Below are 23,374 nucleotides of genomic sequence, written 5' to 3' on the forward strand. Positions count from 1 at the left end.
TGTTCTTTTGTACTTCCCTCATAAATACTTCATCTCCCTATTCTAGAAGCCTTTGTGGAATCAGTAATGGATAAATATGAATAAGGTGCGAACAACATGCCAAGCTGCACATCTCCCTCCCGGGTGAAATCCAGGACTGTCGACCAGTGGAAGCCACAGAGCTGGGCTTGAAGACACACCACTTATTTTTGGCTTTTTCTTTCCGATCCTGATTGATCGGTTTGTTTGATGTGTCCATTTCTTTGGCGTTACCTCTTGAATGCCATCAACATACTTCTGTGGTCTTTACAGGGCAGAAATATGTGAAGTTTACTCCTTTGCTTTGATTTCCCAAGAAGCCAGTTATTCAAACAGCAATTGATTGATCACCTTTGTTTGAAACAGGCAGAAAACTTGATTAATTCTGTGGGGAGTGGAGAACCTAGGGTTTCCCACTTTATGGTTGGGTTCTTTTTATTTCAGTCTTTTTTTTCTGGCAGGCAACTCAGTCGATTCACCATTCATCAGCTTTAAAGACATCTGTTCATCTATATATAGGCTGCTTGCACAGATCCATTTAGAAAGAGATGATATTAAATTTGTGGAATTCAATAACAGTGAAAGTATAAAGACTCGTGCATGTACACAAATAAGTATATTTGTTTAGTTTTTATCTACTTGGGGAGTGGAGAGGAAATCTAAGTGGGTATAATGAATAGAGAGATCTTGTTGAATTCCTACTCTCTTGAATCTCCTTGGTCGAGCACCGTCTAGGAGTATAATCTGTCTGAGCTGGTGTCAGGTACTTCTCGTTGAGGGTGGATGTGCATTAAATGTATGGCCTTTGAAATGTACTCCCGATTTGGGTACCTTCTGTAGTGGATACAGCACATATAGCTCTTCTGCTGTGTACTAAAAGTGAGTTATTAAATGGTTTCTTCTAAAATGAATAATTCCTCAACTGATAAATTACTAACACTACATCTGAAACTATTGATGTGTACTGTATGTTGGCTAATTGAATTTAAAAAAATAAAATGGATAATCCCTGAAGTCTAGAAACATAAAGGCATTTTATTTAGCATGCTTAGAATTAAGAAGAATGAAGATAGACTAAGGAAAGGGGAAATTCATATAAATATCTATTTCTTTGTAGATGAAAATTTTAGAGGAAGGATCCTTGCATCTATACACAGCCAAACAGATCCATTCTAAAGTGAAATAGTGTAGAGGCTGACAGCTGTAATTTGGAGTTTACTGCCTAGGTCTTTTTTTCTTTTCCTCCTTATAAACATTGTCTGAGTTAGCAGGAGAGGGTTTTGCAGTGTAAAAAAAGTACATGCCTGCAGTCAGGTTGTAGCAATACAAGATACTACTGATAAAGAGTGAATTCTATTATGTGAATGGGGAACTTGGTCAGATTTCAGATAAGCACAGAGTTTGGAGTTCACTGCTGAGAGGGCAGAGGATAGAATTTTCAGATAACTGAACTTTAATTTTATTTAGTTTTACAGATGGAAAGATTTGTTAAATAAACCTTCCTCTTTGAGCTAGACCTGTTGAAAAACAAAGGCTAAATCAATCTTTACTGTGTACTCCATAAAAAAACTTGAATCATAGACTTCAATGTTTGCTCTCATGAGGCAATAAGTTTTTAAGTCAAGAAGTTTGCATAATATCCCTTATGGCCCTATCTGTAGATGGGTTATTTAGGAGAGCTGCTGATTGGTATTTCAAAATTATTTTTGGACAATAGCCAGAGTTTTCATTAGTTATTGTTTCTTTGAAGTGTTGAGACTTACTGAATTGTATTTAGATTTCTCTGTTCTCAGAAATCAAATCAATTTGTTATATTTAATCATTTTCTAATAGCTCATATTACACTGGGCTTTAGAAACCCTATATATAGGGGTGCCTGGGTGGCTCAGTTTGTTAAGCGTCTGCCTTTGTCTCAGGTCATGATCCCAGGGTTCTGGGATTGAGCCCCACGTTGGGCTCTCTGCTTGGCGTGAAGCCGACTTCTCCCTCTCCCTTTGCCTGCCACTCCCCCTGCTTGTGTGCTCTCTCTGTCTCAAATAAATAAATAAATAAATAAATAAATAAATAAATAAAATCAAGAAAGAAAGGAAGAAAGAGAAAAAGAAAGGAAAGGAAAGAAGGAAGGAAGGAAGGAGAAAGGAAAGAAAGAAGAAAGAAAAGAAAGAATGAACTACATATAAAAGATGACAAATATTTTCCCTTTTTGCCTCTTACTTTCTTTCCTCCAAGGAGGCGTATGTCATAATATTAAGTGCCCCACATTCTAGAATCACAAAGGCCTGGGTATGAATTCTCATGCCACCACTTTTGAGTTGTGTGACCCAAGGCATATTTTTAAAGGTCTGATCCGTAGTTTCTTTATGTGTAAAATGGAGATAATAATTGTACCATCCTCATAGGGCCCCCCCTTTTTAAAAAGTATGTCAATCACTTAACACTGGGCCTGACACATAGCGACACTCAGTGACTCCTAGCTGTTAACTATTTGCATCTTACTGTTATTATTAGTGTTGCTGCTAATCTGTGGCTCTAATTTATCTGGAATCAAATTCCTCAGTTAGTTTAAATTTATTTTACTGAAGTATCACTCAGACTCCTTTGACCCTGGCCTGAACCATATCCCTTTTCCTCAGTCCCTTGTTCTGTCTCACCAGAGAACCATTTCAGGTGGTCACATTGTATGCCTGTTGTCTCAGGAGCACAGGTTCCAGAAGACACTGAAGAAGCAGAGGAGTAAGGAACCCACGTTCTGGAATCTGAATGTTTGTGTTCAGATTCTGTTGCACCTCTTATTAGTGGGAAAATCTTAGGTAAATTACTGAATCACTCTGGGCCTTATTTTTCTACCTATAAAATGGGATGAATAATGTCCATGTCTTTCCCTAGGGATGTTAGATTAAATGAGTTCAAGCATGAGAGTACATAGAACAGTGTCTGGCACCAAGCACATCTTTTATAAATGTTAGCCACTAGTGTGGCTGTTGTTTTATCCATTTATTCTGCAAGTCTTTTCTTTTAAGTGTTAATTTGTAAAAAAAAAAAAAAAAAAAGTAATAGTAATAGTTATAACTTCCTGATAAGATCTCTCAGACTGTCTTATCATTTTGAGATACAGTTCAGTTCAAGAAACAGTTATTAAATGCTTACTGTGTATTGAGTGGTATGGAGGGCGTGTATTAATAAGATACATTTTCTGCCCTCGAGGAGTTTATAAACGGGTAGGAGAGATGCACTATATTCAGGGGGTAACTATTACACAGGGTGAAACACTACTACACTTTTTATAACAGATAAAAGATAGCTCACAGGAGGTCTAGAGTAATTGTGCATGCTTGGGAGTCGGGAAGATCAGGTGCAAAGGGTAGGCATTTCCAAGTGAAGTGAATGAACAGTTGGGCCAGTACATGGTACTTGAGGAAGAGTAGCTGGACAGCCTTGACTGGGGCATTTACAGTGGGTCGCAAGCCAGGGAGCTGTCTGTGCAACATGGCAAAACCGTGGCACCGGAAACTTGTGAGAGGAAGAGCGTGAGGGAGGTGGAGGAGTTGAAGTTGGCTCCAAAACTTTAGTACTAGTTTGGAAGTCGGGGGGTGCGGGGACTGCAGATCGTGATTCCGTTTTTTAAAGAGATAAGAAGGATGGAAAGTGGGTTAGGTTTTTGGGAGAAAGACAGGTTCTACTTTGGACCTGCTGAATTTGAGATGCAGTCAGGAGCCTAGTTATGGTTCTGCCATTCTCGGAGGCCTTAAAAACTGCTCTATGAGTGGAACAGGCAGGTAACCTAAGATAACATGATTCCTAATAGATGCAGGTCTCCCTCAGATATGACTTGCAGAGACCTTATAATTGAAGACTTACCACATAAGGGGACTTTTCCTTGGCTCCTACTCCTTCTCTGAATGTTTTCTCAGTTAGCCTCTCTCTGAATGCAGGCCGTGCCATGGTCATTCTGCACAGCGTGCAGTGGTAATGCCTTTTACATTTCACTGGCATTTGAAATAGAGATCGCTGACTTTTAACTTTAGAAAAATTCCTACTGAGTGTTTCATTAAGTGGTGTTGCCAGAGTGGAGATGGGAGAAATACTGGTCACCCTCGCCTGTCCTGGGTGTGCTTTGACTCGTGTCCCTTGTGGTTTCACAACAGAAAAAAAGCTCTAAGTGAACAGTAAGAGGAAGAAAAGACTTGTATTGATGGTAAAATGTTTTCTGGTCTAGAGAAATGCATTGTTTGGTGAAAATAGGTATAATTTTTAGATACAAAAGTCAAGATTTTACAAATAACCAATACTTCCTGATCTATGTGAGCACTGTATCATTCACTACACTCATGATGGTAAACACTTGCAGCCAGGAAGACAGCATAGAACATCTAGAAAGCTTTTCCTGCTGGGTGTTGGTCCTCATTATATTTCCTTTGAGTTAAGAACTTGTGTTTTTTTAGTCTTAGGAGGAGGATACAGTGTTGTAGGAGGTTTTGAGCAAGAGGCAAGACTTTGGTACTTTGTGGATTGTTATCGCCCTGCAAGACCCTTCGCAACTTCCTCTCGCCGCCCACAGCAGAATACGGAAACCCTGCTGTATCAGGCCACTTCTGCAATTACAGACAGTCACAATTAAAGGGATCCCTCTTTCACACTACACCCTTCTGTTCTGAGACTTTCTTTGTATTTGAAAATGTGTCTTGTGTGGTGGAATGCCCAACTGAGCCTCGGTCTCTCCTCTCTCTTTGCCGCCCTGCAGTGCTGCAGTTGAAGCTCCAGCAGCGCCGGACGCGAGAAGAACTGGTGAGCCAAGGGATCATGCCGCGTAAGTGCCTCTGTCTCTCAGCATTTCATAGAGCTGTGTTTTCGACATGGCGTGTGTGCCTGGTGTGCCGTGGGAAGCATCTAACAGAAAGCAAGGGCGGCAGGTTTCATTTGTCACTCTCTCTCCTGTGCTTTTCTAAGTTCAAGGACTTTCAATCACTAATAGCTAAGATACTGCCCTTACTAAGTTCAGTGAAACAACAGCGTTGGGTTGAATGTTGCCATTGAACCATCCTTCGCTTTTGAATTGCACTTTTCAGGGGCTTCTACTCCCTGTTACACTCACTTCCCTTTACAGGAGGAGCAAATCTTGAGCTGGGGTATTGTGAGAAAGAACCCACTTCTTGCATGTGTTTTGCCTTCATGTCCAGGTTCTTGGGAAGAGAAAACCCTTTTCTACCTGGTATTTTGAATCCACTGCAGTTTTATTTAGAGTGAGATTCTCAGACACCCTGCGGCTGGCACGGGTGTGAGTGTGCTTGATGGGTTATCGCAGAGCCGCTTAGTAGGTGCACAACTATATCACTTGGGGAGAAATGAAACCAACACTGGAATCTCTTAGAAGTAAGAAAATTTGCTTTCAATACTAACAGCATTATAAACTGTGTGGAAGCTGGAGCTAGCAAGTTTTGCTCTTTTTGACATTTCTTTTTAAGTCATCAGTGGAGAGCTTAGGCTCTCCCTCTTCTTTCTTTTCTCTTGTGTGTTATTACTATTTGGACACACCCTATGAAGTTAAAAAAAAAAAGTCATACAATTTCTAGCTTCACAGTGAGAGAACTGATGTTTTTCGCCTTAACTCAGTGCTGACCTACTGCCACTGTGCTTTCCTAATCCTCTTTCACTTATTCATTCAGAATATTTGAGAACCTGGTGTGTGCCCTTGATGTAGCAAGAAAAATCCAGCTTCTGCTCTCAGGAGTTTTATGTTTAAAAGGAGAATAGTGATAGTAAACAAGGAGACAAGATAACTTCAGAATATGGTCTTTTGTTACAAAGTAAATTAACCAGTTGGTGTGTTAACAAGTAATAGGAATGAGATGGAGTCACTTTGGATAAGATGATCAGGAAAGGCCTCCCTGAGGCCCTGAGCCTGAGACCCTGAGCTGAGGTCTAAAGGATGAGATGCAGTCAGCCTTGCAGAAGCAGGCGGAGGGCCAGGGAGAAGCGAGAAAGTGTAAGGGCCTGGTGCAGGTAAGAGCCTGACGTGTTTGAAAACATCAAGGAAGCCGGTGTGGCTGGGGCCTGGTGACTGAGGGGAGCCCGGGGCCAAGTTAAGATTGGCAGGATGGATGGGGCTAGCAGGAGGGCCTAGCAACTACACAGAAGAGGTGGATTTTATTTTAGGTACAGCGGGAAGCCACTGAAGCCTTTTAAGCAAGTGAGGATGGGATTGATTCACATGGTGATGGCAGGTCCATCTCTAGAACTGTAGAGCAGGTGGAAGGAATCTGAGGTCTGTTTCTATCCTAAGCATCAGCCAGGAACTTAAGTCTCAAATTCAGCTTTTTATTTACTGTAGTTAACTTCCAAACCATTTACCCACACGATGCTGCTACCTTCTCTGGCTTTCCGGTGAAGGACTTCCCAGCCCCAACCCTTAAGAGTCAAATAGAGCAGGCTGATTCTGTGATCAGGGATGTGATTGGGTAGGGCACTCTCGTGCTTTACAGAGCACTCCCGATCTGCCTCTTCATAAACCCTTGTGGAGGAACAAGCCACCTAGAGTCTCAGCTCCTTGTCCCTTTCACCAAGGATATCACGTGTTTAATGTCTACTTTGTGCCTAGAGTAGTTAGTCCTGGAGAGATTAAAGAAATATCAGACAAGGTACATGCCCTCAGATATTTAATGTTTTTTTGAGGAGCTAAAATTTACCCAAATACAAAATAAAGAGCAATTCAGCATCCTGTAGGGTGCTGACTAATTACAGTACTAGTTCTGAGAGTGTAATGCTATTTCTCAAGATCCGTGAGATGTTCAGGGTCTAGAAGCCTTGCAGAGAGGGTGAAGGCTCTGCATTCCTGTGCCTGTCTCGTACTTCGTACCAGGGGCTACTAGAGCTCACTGCTTAATACGATTGATCGCGTACAGTCTCCCTGGTCAGCATTTCTTGTCATGTTCTATGTTGTTAAAAGACAGATGATGCTTCCATTATTGGAGTTATCTGCTTATACATTTCCTTCCAGCCATACTGTGAGCTCCTTGAGAAAGTATCTTATCCAGTGCCTGGCACTGAATGAATGAATGAAGACAGCCAGTTGTGAAGTGTGATGTGTGTGTATGTGAATGATAGACAGACAGGAACAGATACAACTGTCTTGCAAACTTGGAATTCTGGACATGGAATTTGGAACAACACTTCTGTCAGGAGCCCAGGTTCTAAAATGTTCTGAATACCTAATTGTATACTCTGCACTGTTCTCTGTATCTGTGAAGTGAGAATAATTGCCCTTCTATAGGAATAGAAATTATCCGCTTCTGTGAGAATACTGCATCTTCCTCCTACCAAGAGCCACCTTCAGCAATGGACACAGGCTTGGTTTTCAGCTTGTCTAGTGAGGGAAGTAGGTAGCCGTCTCTTAGATTCTGAGAGACAGTGTTGACGCCTGGCAGTAGTTTCAGGTGTGAAATTCCCTGTTCATCCAAATACCAGGTGGTACATGGAGGAGGTCCTGAGGCTCTTTGTTGTTGTTGTTGTTGTTTTGTTTTTTTTGGTCAACCCTGCACCCTGTGACCAAATTCTTCATCACAGCCCTGTGCTCTCTACCCTTATCCTGTTGTCGTCTCCAACACCCTCAGCCTCCCTGACCTCCCCACCACCTGTCATCCTCCACCAGCCCCACTTCTCACCCTCCATGCCACAGCTTCCAAAGAAAATAGAGCAGTGTTGGAAGCAGCTTGTAAGTGACCAGCAAGTTGTCGATTGTTGGAGATTTGGAGGCCTACAAAAGTATCATCTGGTTTGAAGGGTCCACTTCCATTCCCATCTTGCAGGCCTGAGGGTTTTCTCTGAAGTGCATTTATATGTAAGTTTGTTGTACAACTGAGGATGTAGGTAGGCCTCCGAACAGGGGAAAGGAGTGAGGTAGTCATGGCTGTATCCTGCCTCATCATTTCTCTGTTTATATCTTTTATCAAATTCTTCTCATTCCAATCTTATTTATAGCTCTGGGAAGAAAACCCACCCACGTCATCTTCCAGAATACTCCTACACAATTCCCATGTAGGACTGGCTTTCGGCTGTGACAGCATATCTGTAGGACACTCTGTCTTCAGTGGCTCCCTTGCCTTCAGGGTTGTTCATGTTCTGCATGTCATTCAGAGTTGAGGTATGGCCTTTCATAAAGTGCAGGGGATTAAAGAATCTCCCAATTCCAACATACCCCCTCTCTGCTGCTTGATACGCTCTGTTCATGGCATCTAAACTGTGGGGTATGGAAGTTGGTTTCTGATGTGTTTTTAAACAGGGTCATTTCCCAGCATCTGTCATTCTCCTCATGTAAACATGTGTCTCAAATTTAACACTATATAAACCCTACCAAATACAGAGTGCCAGATAGCAAAGGATTACATATTCCAGGCCCTGAGCTTTCTTTAATAATGTCTGAAGCTCTGCATATCTTGAGGGAGAGGAAAGATGGCACAGATAGGAAGCTGGTGTTTAAGCCCAAAGATTAAGACCAGAAATGCTGCTGTACCCAGAATGAAGACTCATAGAAGACACGGGTCATGTGTGGTACACTCTGTTCTCAAACAGAGCTTTCACCATAGCCTTTCTCTTTGACATTTAAAGGTGTACTAGGTCATAAGGTTTAGGTGAAAATGAAGAAAAATGTTCTGGCAGTGAGAGCGCTCAGAGGAATAACCTTTTATAGGAAAACATGAAAGTTCTTCTGACCCAGACAAATGAGAGAAAAGTCTCCTGTAATCTTTCTGGATATGAAAGAAGGACCTTGTCTGTCTCTTCCTTCTCAGCCTTTTGTTACTCCGTTGTGAATCCTTGAGAAAAACGTAAGAGTTGCGTGTTTCTTTTTTTTTTTTTTAAGATTTTACCTATTTATTCGACAGAGAGAGAGACAGCCAGCGAGAGAGTGAACACAAGCAGGGGGAGTGGGAGAGGAAGAAGCAGGCTCCCAGCGGAGGAGCCTGACGTGGGGCTCGATCCCACAACGCCGGGATCACACCCCGAGCCGAAGGCAGACGCCCAACCGCTGCGCCACCCAGGCGCCCTGAGTTGCGTGTTTCTGTTCTACCGTTAACCCTCAGTTCACTGTTTTCCCATGTGCGTGTAGTGAAAACACCTTGGTACCTTGGCAAGCTCGTGAAGAAATCATTAGTTTTGCCCGATAGATTCTGTAAGGACCTTGCTCCATTGCTTGAGTGAGCTTGTTTTTTTCACTTTAAATGGCATTTCTGTGCACCCAGCTGGTGCCATTGGTGACCCTTAACCTCTGAATGGTTGGAAGAACCCAGAGTGTGAGGGCAGCATAGTTCAGAGAGGGCAGTTGCTGTCAATCCAGAAGACTCACAGAGGGGTTAGCCACTGAGAGGGGCTCAAACATGTTGCTACGTGGAAAAGTGAACAGATTGGTCAGCTAGTTTTGACTGGCTCGTAGGTCTACAAATAGGCCCTGCCTATCTCACATTGAAACTGTAAAGAATGGCTTTATGTAATGAATCCCCACCACTCTGTATTTTTAATAAACTTGGCTATAGATTCCCTGACCCTTAGTTCTGCAGTTTGATCCCTTTGTCATGTTTCAGCCTTCAGTGTTAGCTGGGTGAGCTATGTAGAGACAGTGTGGCCCAGTTGTAGCACTCGTAGCTACTCTGTCATTTTACGGGGCTCCAGCGTTAGCTGAGAACCTCCTGTTCATATGATTATAGCAATTTTTGCACCAAGAAGAAATTTCTTTCAAACTCTGACAAGAAGTTATTTAATGGCTTGAAGTGTTAGGATTGATTACTATTATCCCTTATCTTCTAAAGCTAGATTTCTTCTTAATGATATTTTTATTTGTAACTTGGGAATTAGTACTTATATTATTCTTCACCAAATGTACAAACTGAGCTTCCATATTCTCTTTCCTTAGTATATATGGATCAGATCCATTTTGGTATGGCTCCTTTAAAACTGATTTTTGTTATTTGTAATCCCCAAGAGGATAAACCAACTTCCTGAAGCCCCAGAGTTTCTTGTAATAAGAAAGAGGCAGTAATTTAACTTTGACCTCTAGTAACTTGGGGATAGCATGGGATCTTGTCCCCAGGTTACTAGAATTCCAGAGAACTAGCTACGGGGCCACCTGGCAGGCTCATTTGATGGAGTGCGTAACTCTTTTCCGGGTTGTGAGTTCAAGCCCCACGTTGGGTATAGAGATCACTTAAAAATAAAATCTTTAAAAGCTAAAAACAAACAGGGGCACCTGGGTGGTTCAGTCAGCTAAGCATCTGACTCTTTTTTTTTTTTTTTTAATTCATTTATTTGAGAGAGAGAGAGAGAGCATGAGCCGGGGGAGGGGCAGACAGAGAGGGAGAAGTAGGCTCCCCACTGAGCAGGGAGCCCGACATGGGGCCCAATCCCAGGTCCCTGGGATCATGAGCTGAGACGAAGCCAGACTCTTAACTAACTCAGCCATCCAGGTGCCCCAAGCATCTGACTCTGGATTTCAGCTCAGGTCATGATCTCTCAGGGTTGTAAGATTGAGCTCCGCATCAGGCTCTGCACTGAGTGTGGAGCTGCTTAAGATTCTGTCTCTCCCTCTCCTTCTCCCTCTGTTGCTGCCCCCCCCCCACTAAAAAAATAAGATAAAATAAAAATAAAAGCAAACAAAACAAAAGAACTAGCCATAAGACCAGCCCTGTCCAATAGCACTTTCAGCAATGATAGAAATACTCTGTAACACTGGCCACTAGCCATATGGGCTGTTTGAGCACTCAGAATGTGGCTAGCTTGAGTGAAGAGCAGAATTTATAATTTAATTTAATTTTAATTAATTTAAGTAGTTACGTGTGACTGGTGGCCATTGTATTAGTGGGATTTTAGATCTTACTGTGCCACTTAGGAACAAGGTGACTTTGGGCAACTTCGTTAACTTTTCTGAACTCAACTTTTGCTTTTATAAAAAGAAAATAATAACCCTTCTTACCTACCTTACAGAGTTAGTTTGGAAATAAATGAGGTGATATATTGTTCATGCTTTTGAAATACAGGCAGTATTACTCTCAAGAATGAGAGGAGCGTTAGCTGGGATCTACCACCTCCCCCCCATATATCTCATTAATTTCTCTCAAAACCAGAGTTTGGGAACAGGAACTATTTTTCAGTAAAAATTCTTTTTCCATTTTTCCCTATCCACAGATTAAAAAACAGTTGCTGAGAATGGTTAAGAGTCAGAGGACTACTGGACAACATGGTGTTCTGTTAAGACTGTTCCTATTTTATTAAGATTGTTCCTATTTTGGTCATATATTAACAGGGCTATCATTTTATTAGCTTGCTTTCTCCATGGCAGTGGATATTTCTTCTTTAGCCTCTCTTAAACAAAACAAATAAGTGTCTGGGTTGGTCATAATGTGTTTTGTTTTGTTTTTTTAATTTCTGGGCACCTTGCCGAGAGACAGAAATGTTCACCAGTGGGGACACAGTGGTGATTCCAGGGTGGGGGAGGGTCTGGTTTGGGGTCTGGTTTGAGGCTGAATTGCCCTTTTCTTCTAAAACTTTGATTTAAGATGACAAAATCATAGGCTTCAAGGAAATGTCATTTGTCTTGTTTTAAGTGGGGTGTTACAGTGTTCAAGACTTAGGCCCCATGGGGCGCCTGGGTGGCACAGCGGTTAAGCGTCTGCCTTCGGCTCAGGGCATGATCCCGGTGTTATGGGATCGAGCCCCACATCGGGCTCCTCCGCTATGAGCCTGCTTCTTCCTCTCCCACTCCCCCTGCTTGTGTTCCCTCTCTCGCTGGCTGTCTCTATCTCTGTCAAATAAATAAATAAAATCTTTAAAAAAAAAAAAAAAAAAAAGACTTAGGCCCCAGTGGCTACTTTGTCTAGGTGGGGGCTGGGGTGAGAGCAGATCCTCACCCAGGCTTCCATCATTTCCCATTTGCTCCAGTCTACTTGGGAGTTGCTAGAAGCTCTGTGGTAGTCTCTGCGGCCCACATCTCTTTTCAGTAGGAGCCCAGAAAAGGTGTCCCCCAAACCCTGCAGGTTGCCCACTCCCTCCGGTCCAGTCCATCCACTCAGGCTCGCACTTCTTCAGATGCTGACCCTCACAGTGTTCCTGTGATCCATTTGGCTCTTTTAGATACATAGATATCTTTGTATGAAAGAGCTAATTGCCTGTTTCTTTTCTAAAGTTGAGATAGAATTGGGGCACCTGGCTGGCTGGATCAGAAGAGTGTGTGACTCTTGATCTCAGGGTCGTGAGTTTGAGCCCCATAATGGGTGTGGCGATTACTTTAAAAAATAAATATTTTAAAAATTAAATAAAATTGATACATAATTAACATTAGTTTCAGGTGTACAATATAGCTTTTTTTTTTTTTAAGATGCTGAGAACCCTGCGTAATTGAGATGATGTTTCTTTAGTCCAGAAATCTGACCCTTTCAGGGTAGTTGAATACCAAGTCGACATGGCATTTGAGAAATACCACTGTAAAACTTGTGTCGTAGGATTGGGGCTACCTGATGCTAGATCTGAAGCCCAGAGAAAATTGTGTCAGGCACGTGGCCTCAGAAATCTTGTCTTTTATCTCAGGAGAAGACCAGCTGAGTGTGTCACTCCCAGGTATTATATGTTACATTTCTGATAGATATCAGCGACCTCTTCCCTGCTATCGTGAGGTGTATTCAACTCAGTGGTCAGTGACTAGCATCAAACCTCCTTCTTGGCCAGTTGGTAACAAATCCCAAAATAGGACTCAGAGTGAGTTGTATGTTCATGTTCTGAGCATAGTCATTGTTGAATCCAAAGAAGAATCCAACAGGGAGCGCTGTTCAATAGGCCATCAGAAGTGGTCTTCTTGATACGAGTTCTTGATACAATTGAATATCTAAAAAGTACAGTAGGCATTCAGTTTTATTTAATAATTCTTGAAGTGGAGGCACCTGGGTGGCTCGGTTTGTTGGGTGTCTGACTCTTGATTTTGGCTGAGGTCATGGTTTTGGGATTATGGGATTGAGCCCTGTGTCAGGCTCCGTGCTCAATGCAGAGTCTTCTTGTTCCTCTCCCTGTGCTCCTTCCTGCTCTTGCTCTCTCTCTCTTTCAAATAAATTAATAAATAAAGTCTTTAAAAATAACAATTCTTGAAGTGCCTGAGATATCCAAGGCCAGCTTCTTTTCAAGGTAGTAAATGGAGTGAAGGAGTTTATAAAGTCACTTGTTGAAGCTACTCATAGATTTTACCTGCACAATTACAGACATAAAGAATCGTACACTCAGGGGGCTGATAGTGTCTGATGATGTGGTGATTGAACATTTTCAGCCCAGTGGGATGCGATCTGCAGAGGGGCAAAGGTGATTTGGAGCTTTTGTCTACACAGATGACTTAAGCCTGTTGGTTATGGGACTTCAGTAAGAGGCAGCAGCTTTTGGGCGGGTGTGCGTGTGTGTGTGTGTGTTTCACCAGGGAGCGTGCACAGGGATGCTAATCGACTGATCCAGAACGTTAGGCTGGGCTGTGATGTGAGAGCTCGATATAAATGTGGCTGGCATAGATGTCAGAGGGAAGCTCAGGAGACCAAGTGCACAATCTTTGGCCCCTCATATTTTAACCTTTTAGAATTCAGCATACCTGCTGATACTCATCTGTGTAAGATTGCATACTGACCTTTTTCCCGTCTGAAGTGTCTTTCACTATCATGGGGTCAAGGTTGCGAGACTCTGGAGCAGCTTGCACTTCTGGGAAGGAAAAGATTCAGCATCCTGAGTCTCCACGTTTACATTTACTCTTGGTCGTTGGCTTTCCTGCTGGTTTGGGTGAGGGTGACAACCCAGGTGCCAAAACAGGGGTGGTGGCAGGTCTGAGTACCAAAACAGGATGTGCACGGAGCACGTTTTCTGATTGTTAGTTTGGATTCTCGCTTGTGCCAGGGTGTGCGATCCCTTCCCCACATTCCACCACCCCAGCTGGTTCTTCGATTCCCATGGACGGAGTTCTGGTTTTCACTGTCATGGCCGGTCCCTGGAACTGTCAACACAACTCTTTAGTTAATGTCTTTGTTGTGGGATATTACTGTAGGCATTTTGGTATGGCAGCTAAAAATAGTAAGACAAAAAATGGAGGTTGCGCCCAGTTAGCTCTCAGCATTTGATTCCACATGCATGCCATTTCGTGCGGGAGGGTGGCACAGAAAAAAGTTGAGCAGTATCAATGTGACAAGTTTAACAGAGTCTTTAGCAGCTGGCAGAGCACTTTCACTGTATTTAGTGCTAACAGTCATCAGTGCAGTCATGTGTGTAATTGCCATTTTGTCGATGAGGATAGGGAGGCTCAGAGGGGTCATGTGACTTGAGAATTCCTGAGAGAAGACAGTAACAATGATCTGTACCGCCACTAAAAATGAAAAGGGAAAAGATATCAGCAGCCCTTAGTCCAGTGTTGTAGATGAGGATACGGAGGCTCAGAGGGGTCATGTGACTTGAGAATTCCTAATCCTTCGTTAGATCAGAGCACACTGGCGTTCCACCACTGAAAGACAGAAGCAGAGCCAGTCTGGTCTCCCGGCTCCAAAGCCCCTGCTAATTCCTGAAGGTCACAGAGTAGTGGTTCTCAATGACAGGAATTTTATGATTTTATGATGATAGCCAGCAGTTTCAAGTTGAAAATAGCATCAGATCAGGACCCACAGTTACTGAGGTAAGGTGAAGGTTGGTAGTAGGGGTGAGAGTAACCCCTTCATTTTTGAGCCCCCCTTTCCTCCAGTAAAATTGCTTCCAAATTGCTGCTCCAGTCTGCTGGCTGTGAGGTTTGAAGGCTGGGGCATCTTTCCACTTCTGTCATAATAACCCTTAGTTAGGTCAGAGCCTCTTGATTTCTCTTGTGCCATTGATGCTCCTTAAAAAATCTTACGTTGTCCCTTCGCCGCACAGTTGCCCAGTCAGGTTCCTGAGATTCAGCTCAGAGTTACGGGGATTCATAGATGCTCACAGCATACAGTGTGCCACAGTTCAAAGCCCCTGCTCTGCCTCGATACAGAATTCGAAGATTCCGATTACACACCAGTGACACGGCTGAGCTCTGCACTTTCATCACTCAGGTGTGTGACTGACCCTCCCCTGACTCCAGCAGTCCTCTGGGCTGCTGGCACTGCCTTTCTGTAGCCGCCTTCTATTGAGTGTGATCGCCAGGCTCTAGATAGAAGCAGCAGGGTGTGGAATCCACTTCAGCTGAACTAGGCCCTCACCAGGTGTGAGGGGAATGGCAAAAACCCCTGATCTTTTGACTCTCAAAACTGCATGCTTTGCAGCCCAAAGCAATGATCCTGAAAGGGGCTCAGGAGATTAAACTCTACTAATAGGTGGCACCTACGTAGCTAACAGAGTTGAGATTTTGGACTAAGCTGTTGAAAAAAGTTACCAAGTCCTTACAAGGTGTACTTTGTGGTTGCTTAGCCCCCAGTGGTGGAGAGTGAGCAAATAAAAATCCTTTCTCATCTGGTGACACCTTTCCTCTGCCTTTTGGACTTAGGGAAACAGTGGGTTTTGAATTTTAGTGGCACCAAAATCCTCAAAGAGCTTAATAAAGAGTAAAAGTCTTGAAAGCCCAGGAATCTGCATCCCAGAGAGAGTCTTGCACTCCAGAGACTGGCTAATGTCAGTGACTCTCCGGCTGCACTTGGAGGGGCACTGGACTAAGGGCTGCTGATATCTTTTCCCTTTTCATTTTTAGTGGCGGCACAGATCATTGTTACTGTCTTCTCTCAGGAATTCTCAAGTAGAGGATAGCCTGTCTGCGTGATTCAGGAGTTGATGATAGACTTCTAGGACAGTTCGGGCTACTGCTTATGGAATGACTGGGTTTGGACAGCTTAGGAGCCCCTGTCTCCAGTGCTGGGGACCCCATACCATGTCAGTGGTCCATTCGGCCAAGTTTACGAATTGCCTGGAACGGTATGACAGACTTCTGTGCTAGGCCAAGGGATGTGGCAAAAGGCTCCATTAACTTTGGAAGGAGTTTGGTTATATAGTGACTCCTTCTGCTATATTGGCCCCTTCAAGAGAGGGCTGGAGGGAAAAGGAATGGGAGAACGTGTGTCCCCCTGACATTTTTTGAGGTTATATCTGAAGTCCTCCCTTCTGTCCCATTGCCAACATTAGAGAAAAGGACAAGGCAGCATCTCTTTCCAGAGGGAATAGCCCGGAGAAGAAAGCAAAATGCGAAGGATCAGATTAAAATCACTGAAGTTTCTGTTTGTGGGTTTTTGTTTTGTTTTGTAACTATCACATTTGGGGGGGGGTACTTGATCAGAGATTATCTTTTGTGTCCACCGTCCCCATCCGCATCCCCTCCTCCTACCTCTGTTATGCTGAAATATACACAAATAAAAAGATCAGAATTTTGTAATCAGAAGAACCAAAGTCTAGTCTCCATTCTGTAGTTGATTAGGATGTGATCTCAGGCAAGTCGGTTATCCAGTATGAATTGTAGAAAATAGTAAGTCCCAAGAAGCTCAAGGTAATTCCCAACACACTGTACAAACATCAGGGAGAGCAGGGAAGCCATTTGCAGCAACTCTGTGTTACTCTTAGGAGCCTTTTTGTCCATAGCTAGGTTGGCAGACACAGTCCTACTTTATTTCTTCTCCCCATGTCATTTCCTCTAGTATCACTTGAAAACAGAGTAAGCCTGAAGTCCTGCGAGTCCCTGGTGGTTACCCCTCTCTCACCCTTTTCTCCGCATCCTGCCACTTCTTGTTCACTCTGCGCTGCCACCCTGGCTTCCTGGATGCCCTCTGTCACTCAGGCACGTTCCCACCCAGAATGCAGGGCTCACTGTCTTCCTCAGGTCTCTGTTCAGACGGCACACCAGAACGTCTTTCCTGACCCTCTGCAGAGTGAAGTGCTCCTGCCCCCACAGACTGGCTGTCATTCACCTCCCGCTTTGTATTTCTTCATGGCACGCATTACCTCCGATGGCGTTACACGTTCGTTTGTTTTATGTGTCATTCTTCACTGGAGTGTAAGCTGCAGGAGAACATGGATATCCAGCACCGAAACAGAGTCTGACATGTGGGCTCTCAGTAAATATTTATTGGGAGAATGAGTAATTAACTATTAGCACATCTTAACCTCTTAGGGGACAGAAACCTCCGGACCCCACTTCATCACCTCCGACTTCTCCACCTGGTGCGGTTAGTGTGCCCCAGCAGCCTGCTGGCCTGGCTCCAAGACCATGGGCCACTTCCAAGTTGTCAGGAATCCTCTGGACACTGTGCAAGCCTTACTTTGTCTAACCTGCCCACTGCTGCCATCCCTCTTCTACCTACTCTCGTTCTTGAGGCTTACTCCTGATATCAGCTTTGCCTGGCCCTCTCCTGCCTTGGAGAGCTGCCTCTGGTTCCTTTGCTGGGCTTTCTTCATCATCCTTAGTGATGAATTGAATCACTTAAATTCTGGGATTCTCTTAAGATTCACCCTGGCAAGGATTTTCTTCTGTTTCTACATAACCTATCACATTGTCTTTGGATGACATGAGACACACACACACACACATAGACACATGTACACACATGCACATGCTTGCACATCTCTTAATAGGCTATCTCATGACCAATTCGTATCAGCATGCCCTTAACACAGTCTCCCACCCTGTCCCAAGCTTACTCCTCCTGTATCCCCAGTCTGGGAGTGTTATTGGCATAACCTTTCACCCAGTCATTCCACTTTATTCTTCTAAATGACCTTGGTCACTACTACACAATCTTGTAAAGATATAGGTCTTACTATTTTGCCATTTCCAGTGTCATACTTGATTTCAGGCAGGGGTCATCAATAGATGCTAAAACAATGAGGTAAGTGGTGGTTAGGGAACAGGATTTTCACATGGCCTCAAAATGTTACCCCACAGGTTACATATTAATTACAAAGGAGGAAGTGCTGCTTTTAAGATGGAGACATCTCCTGTCACCTTTCAAACTTTTAGCACCATCAGTGGTTGGGCAACATGGTATTATGTGTGTTCTGTACTAAGAGTTACACATCACCTGTGTAGTCTCCTTGCCAAAAGTGTTTAACCTAAATCTAATCATGAGGAAACAAATACAGAATATAGGACATTCTTTCTGCACGACAGATGGCTTAGATACTTAGGTCAGTGTCACAGAAACCCAAAAAGGCAAGAGGTACTGTTCTAGATTGTGACTGAACGGATGGCAACCAAATGTAGTGCGTGGTTCTCAAGTCCTGGATTAAGGAGAAAATCTAAAGGGTTATAAAAGACATTTTGGGGGCAACTGAGGAAATTCAAATATGGACTGTAAATTAGATTATATTATTGAATCAGTGTTAATTTTCTTAGGTGTGATAAAGGTATTTTTGTTCTGTAGGAAAATGTCTTTATTCTCAGGAAACACACACTGAAGAATTTGGGGATGAAATGTCTGGATTGATATGTGCAACTTTCAAGTGATTCTATAAACAAAAATCGTGTGTGTGTATGTGCGTGCGTGTATGCGTGAGGCAGAAGACAGTACGGCTGAAAGATAACTGGTGGATCTCGTGTGTGTATGTGCGTGCGTGTATGCGTGAGACAGAAGACAGTACGGCTGAAAGATAACTGGTGGATCTCATGTGTGTGTATGTGCGTGCGTGTATGCGTGAGACAGAAGACAGTACGGCTGAAAGGTAACTGGTGGATCTGGGTCAGAGTTACAGGGCTGTTCATTATTCTTCCAGTGTATTTGTAGGTTTGATAGATTCAGAATTAAAAGGGGATGAAAGGAGGGGCGCCTGGGTGGCACAGCGGTTAAGCGCCTGCCTTCGGCTCAGGGCGTGATCCCGGCGTTACGGGATCGAGCCCCACATCAGGCTCCTCCGCTGTGAGCCTGCTTCTTCCTCTCCCATTCCCCCTGCTTGTGTTCCCTCTCTCACTGGCTGTCTCTATCTCTGTCAAATAAATAAAATCTTAAAAAAAAAAAAAAGGGGGGGGATGAAAGGAAGGGGGAGCATGTGAGTATAGACATGGGGGGTGAAGTGAGTATATACCAATTACCAGCTGTGTTTTTGCTCATTTTATTTTTTCATATAAAACGTCAAGTTAGAAGTACCCCCAACCCCTCACCCCCTACTGTGCAGGTCTGTTTATGTCACTCCTTTGGTTAATGTGGTGGCTACATAATGGATCTCCGGATACAGTTCTTAATAGCACTTGAAAAATATGCTACTTCCTGCTGGCCCCCTTGGTTTCTGTTGAGAAATTTGCTGTCATTCAAATTGTTTTCCCTCTGGCTGCTTTCAGGTTTTTCCTTTCATTTTCAAAAGTTTTAATTGTGATGTATCCTGGCATGAATTTCTTTGGGTTTATCTTTTTTTGGGGTTTGCTCAGCCTTTGAATCTGTAGACTTAGGTCTCTTGCCAAATTTGGGAAGTGTTCAGCCATTTATTTAAGTACTTTTTCAACCCACCTTTTTTCTTCTTCATCCAGGGCTTGGATGATATGATGTTAGATTTTTTTTATGGGTAGGGGTGACCATATTATCACCAAGCCATGGTGAAAATCCTGACTCTTCACCAGCCCTTCCCTGACATCAGCAGGAAGGGGTGGGGTGTCTTATTTCTTCCAGGTGGGGTTATAAGTCCAGGCTCCCTGTTTGGTCTCCACTTATTCCTTGGGTTGTGGGGAGGGTGTTTGTCACTGGCTGGTGAGAATGAAAGCCCCAGCTTCCTACTTGGCCTTCTTCGACACCTCTGGTCAGGAGTATTGGAGAGCTGTAGTATATTAACCTTGCAAGGGTGGGGAGTCTAGAGTCCTAGTGGGGGTGAGGCCACCGTTTGTTGTGTCTATCTGGAATAAAACGATTATTGTCTAAAAGTTTTCTCTTTGGCTAGGTTGCCCTTTTTCTGGTCCTTTGGCAAGTGAGAGTAGGTTTAGTTGTGGCTTTTTTGGTCTGCCTCCACTGGCTTTTCCAGATTGTTGGCTTCTTTAGCTCCAAGTCTGGGATGTATGCGATAAAGAAGAAACCTAGGGAACTCAGCACCGCATTGTTCTTCGGATCCCAAGGTCCCTAGCCAGTTTGCCTTCTTCTCTTCACCTTTCAGATCCTACTTAGGTTTGTTTGTTTTATTTATTTTTTTAATCAAATTAACTCTACCCCCAACATAGGGCTCGAACTCACAACCCCAAGATCAAGGGTCACATGATCCTTCACTGAGCCAGCCAGGCACCCCTACTTACGTTTGTTTTATTTGTAACATCCAGAGTTTTTAGTTGTACTTAGTGAGAGGAGTAGAGAACAGTGTGTCTGCCCCATCTTCCCAGATCCAGAAGTCCCTGCAGTAGCACATGAAGGGTCTTCGTGGGCTGGGCTCTGCCTCCCGTCCAACCTCATCATCCCCACATGACCTCCTCCTTGGTCCCACCATATCAAACTACGTGTAGCCCCTTAAACTTGTCATGCTTCTTCGTACCTTCATGCTCTTGCCTTCTTAGCCTCAGATGACCTCCCCACTCCCTTTCTTATCTGTCTGTGTTGTTTCTGTTTTGTTCATTTGGGTTTTCTCGGTGAAATCTATCTGGACAGTTCATACACTCTTCCCTTGGATTGAATTTTGCATGTTCTATCCTATGGGGCACTTTAAATTACCGCTATCATTGTACTTCTTGTATTGTAATTATTTGTCTTTTTCTCTAACCAGACCATGATCTGCCTTTGAGGGCTGGGACCCTATTCTGTTTATCCTTGTCCTCAGTGACTTGCATAATAGTTACTTAAGAATTATTTACTGGATAGAGGGATGGATGACTGTATTTCTGATTTCCCACCTGGGTTATTAAATGTGCTTATTCCCCCCACCCATCAAAGCCCCCAACTTATGTATCCACTGTGTTTGCCTGCTACTTCTACAGTGGAAAAAGAAATCTAGCAGGCTTCTCTGAACGAAGGCCTCCTCGGACTATGGCCCTCCATTGACTCCTGTTAGCTATACTGTGTTCCATAGCCTTTGAGTTCCTCTGAGTATAGACTTGATGGTGAGCTTCAGGCAGAAGTATCTCTTTGAGGATGGGAACCATCATTTTTATTACATCAGCACCTAATAAACCTACATTCTGACACAGGAACTTAATAAATACTCCTTAATGATAATGATGAAATGAGTCTTGATGGCTAATTGCTGAGATGCAAGGAAAGAACAGTTTTGTGGATCCTAGAAGACTTTCACTTGCCTACATGTTTAAGTAAATCTGGGGCTGGTTTAATGTCCTAATTTAATGCTATAGATTGGTTTTTAAGGGTCCTCGTACTTACTCTCTAGTGCTACATTAAATCCTGACTGTTCGACCCCTGTGCTCCTGTACTGTAAGCCACAAAGCTTAGTGGACACACTGAGCAAGCATTGAACTCCCCCTTGGAACCTGATGGCAGCATATTTTTTTTAAAAATTAAAACCATTTCTCTCTTTTTAGTTCACAAGGCCCTCATTTAATTAAGGCAGCAAACATGTAAGGGGAGAAAAAAAATGGGCACTGGAGAGAGGGAACAGAATATAAATTGGTGGTTATAGCCAGCCAGGGGCGAGACCCACATCTAGAACTGAAACTGTGATTAAGAACGTCACACCTCTTAGCCACTTCTGTTCACTTGGTTATTTTTCCTTTCGGTCTGTGCTGCACGCTTCCCTTTGTGCACACAAAGCAGTAAAGTGTCCCAGTGGAACCAGCTTCCAGACGGTGGGAGTAAAGGGTCAAGAGCTGCCCTCCCACCCCAAACATGTATATGCTAGAGGGCCACCTGCACAGCTCTTGGATGTGCAGTGGTTTGGGGGGCTTCTCTCTCAAAAACTGTCTTCTAGGAGTTTCTGGGGAAATGAAATTTCTGAGTAACATCCTCACTCTTGTGGTAAAGCCATTAAGACAGCAAGGAGGAGGGAGATGGAAGCCCAAGGCAAATGTAGCCCTCCTCATTGGACACACATTTATGGGTTAACTCTGAGTCTTTTAGGGTTTTTCCACAACTAGCAGAGGCCTAAACTTTGAAAACTGTTTTCTGCTTTGTTGCGCTTGCGTGTGAAGCCTGAGGTGATTTTGCCTACACACTGCTGCTCACTCCTTTGAGGGAGCCCCCGGGGCTTTACTGGTAGCCCTTCGTCTCTTTCACTAGCTTCCCCCCTATTGCGGCAAGGTGGCTTACGGCACAGCTGGCCGGACGCGTGTGGGAATGCCCACTCCACCCCAAGCCCCAGTGCGTGGAGGGCACTGGCTGCCCCAACTCCAGTCTCCCCACGGAAGCCCAAGGAGCGCCCTGCAGGAATCCTGACAGAAACCCAGAGGAAGAGGGCCGTTGCTCCCTTCTTCTGTTGGAAATAGCTCTTGAAGTTGCTGACCCTGCTGTCAGAGAGCAGAGTTAGCAATGGGGAAAGAGTAGCATAGAGCGAGGGTGCTCCTCACGGACTGGGAGAAACCAACACACAGGTCACAAGGTTGAGACCAGAGAAGAAAAGGCAGACAGAACTAGAGCTGGGCTGAGACCCACCACTCGAGTGACGTCGCAGGTTACTGCGCTATTAGCTTCATCATGTATAAAATTAGAAGGGTCCTTACGTCGTGGGTTCGTAAGAGGATTCAGCGTGATTATAATGTTATAAAATGAAATGGTCTTGTGGGATTGGTAATTACTGTCTTGAATTCTTGTCCTTACTTCTGGTTCTCTTGATTAGGCCCTGAGCAGCTGATGAATTCCTCTGGTCTCTCATTACCCCTCCCACTTGTTTCCGAGTATCAGTGCTGATACTCTTAAGCTCCATGGTGAGCCCCAGGTTTCAAACCGTGGCTTTCTGTGCCTGCGGTCACTTTGAACCCCTCCTCACACCTGTTGTACTCAGTACTGTGGTCAAGCCGACCTTTCCAATCGCCTGCACTCAGCCCCTCCATTCAAGCAGTACATGTAATTGAAGCCTCCTTGCCTCCCCATCCGATAGGGTCATCCTTCTCTACTTTCCGAAGTTAAGAAATTGACCCAGAGGAATGGGAAGAAGTCTGATCTGAGGGTGAGATGGAGTGAGGTTGTCTTCCTAACTCTGCCACTTGCTAGCCTTTCCTATCCTCTTGAGCCTGTCCTTATCTATAAATTGGAGTATTACCTACCACTAGGAATATTAGAGAACATGTTTAAAATATCTGGAACAGTGCCTAACACATAAGTAGGCACTCCATAAATATTAATCTCTCCTTTGCTGTTACGTGAAAATTCCTTACCAAGCAGAAGTCACATGTGCGGCAGCCGGTTCTCCTGCCTCTTATCCCCCTTGGTGCTGCATCATCCGTGATAGACTCCCCTTCCATCTAGAAATTCTGTGCTTTGTGAGTTGGTTTTCCAGAAACTGGATTTGT

The 23,374-nt window shown here is 43.9% G+C and overlaps 1 protein-coding gene across 8 annotated transcripts in view; it reads left to right on the forward strand.

Moving 5' to 3' along the window:
- The window catches only part of MRTFA (myocardin related transcription factor A), a 190,498-nt gene that overhangs the window by 146,272 nt on the left and 20,852 nt on the right, over positions 1-23,374 (forward strand). For all 8 annotated transcript variants that reach the window (XM_087868680.1, XM_087868681.1, XM_087868682.1 and 5 more), the window contains one exon: positions 4,760-4,825. In XM_087868680.1, coding sequence (XP_087724806.1) covers positions 4,819-4,825 — 7 coding nt within the window. In that variant the 5' untranslated portion in view covers positions 4,760-4,818. The remainder of the gene's footprint in view (positions 1-4,759; positions 4,826-23,374) is intronic.

Source organism: Ursus americanus, chromosome 17, assembly GCF_024610735.1.
Source record: "Ursus americanus isolate L20-20 chromosome 17, mUrsAme1.1.p, whole genome shotgun sequence".
Lineage (NCBI taxonomy): Eukaryota > Metazoa > Chordata > Mammalia > Carnivora > Ursidae > Ursus > Ursus americanus.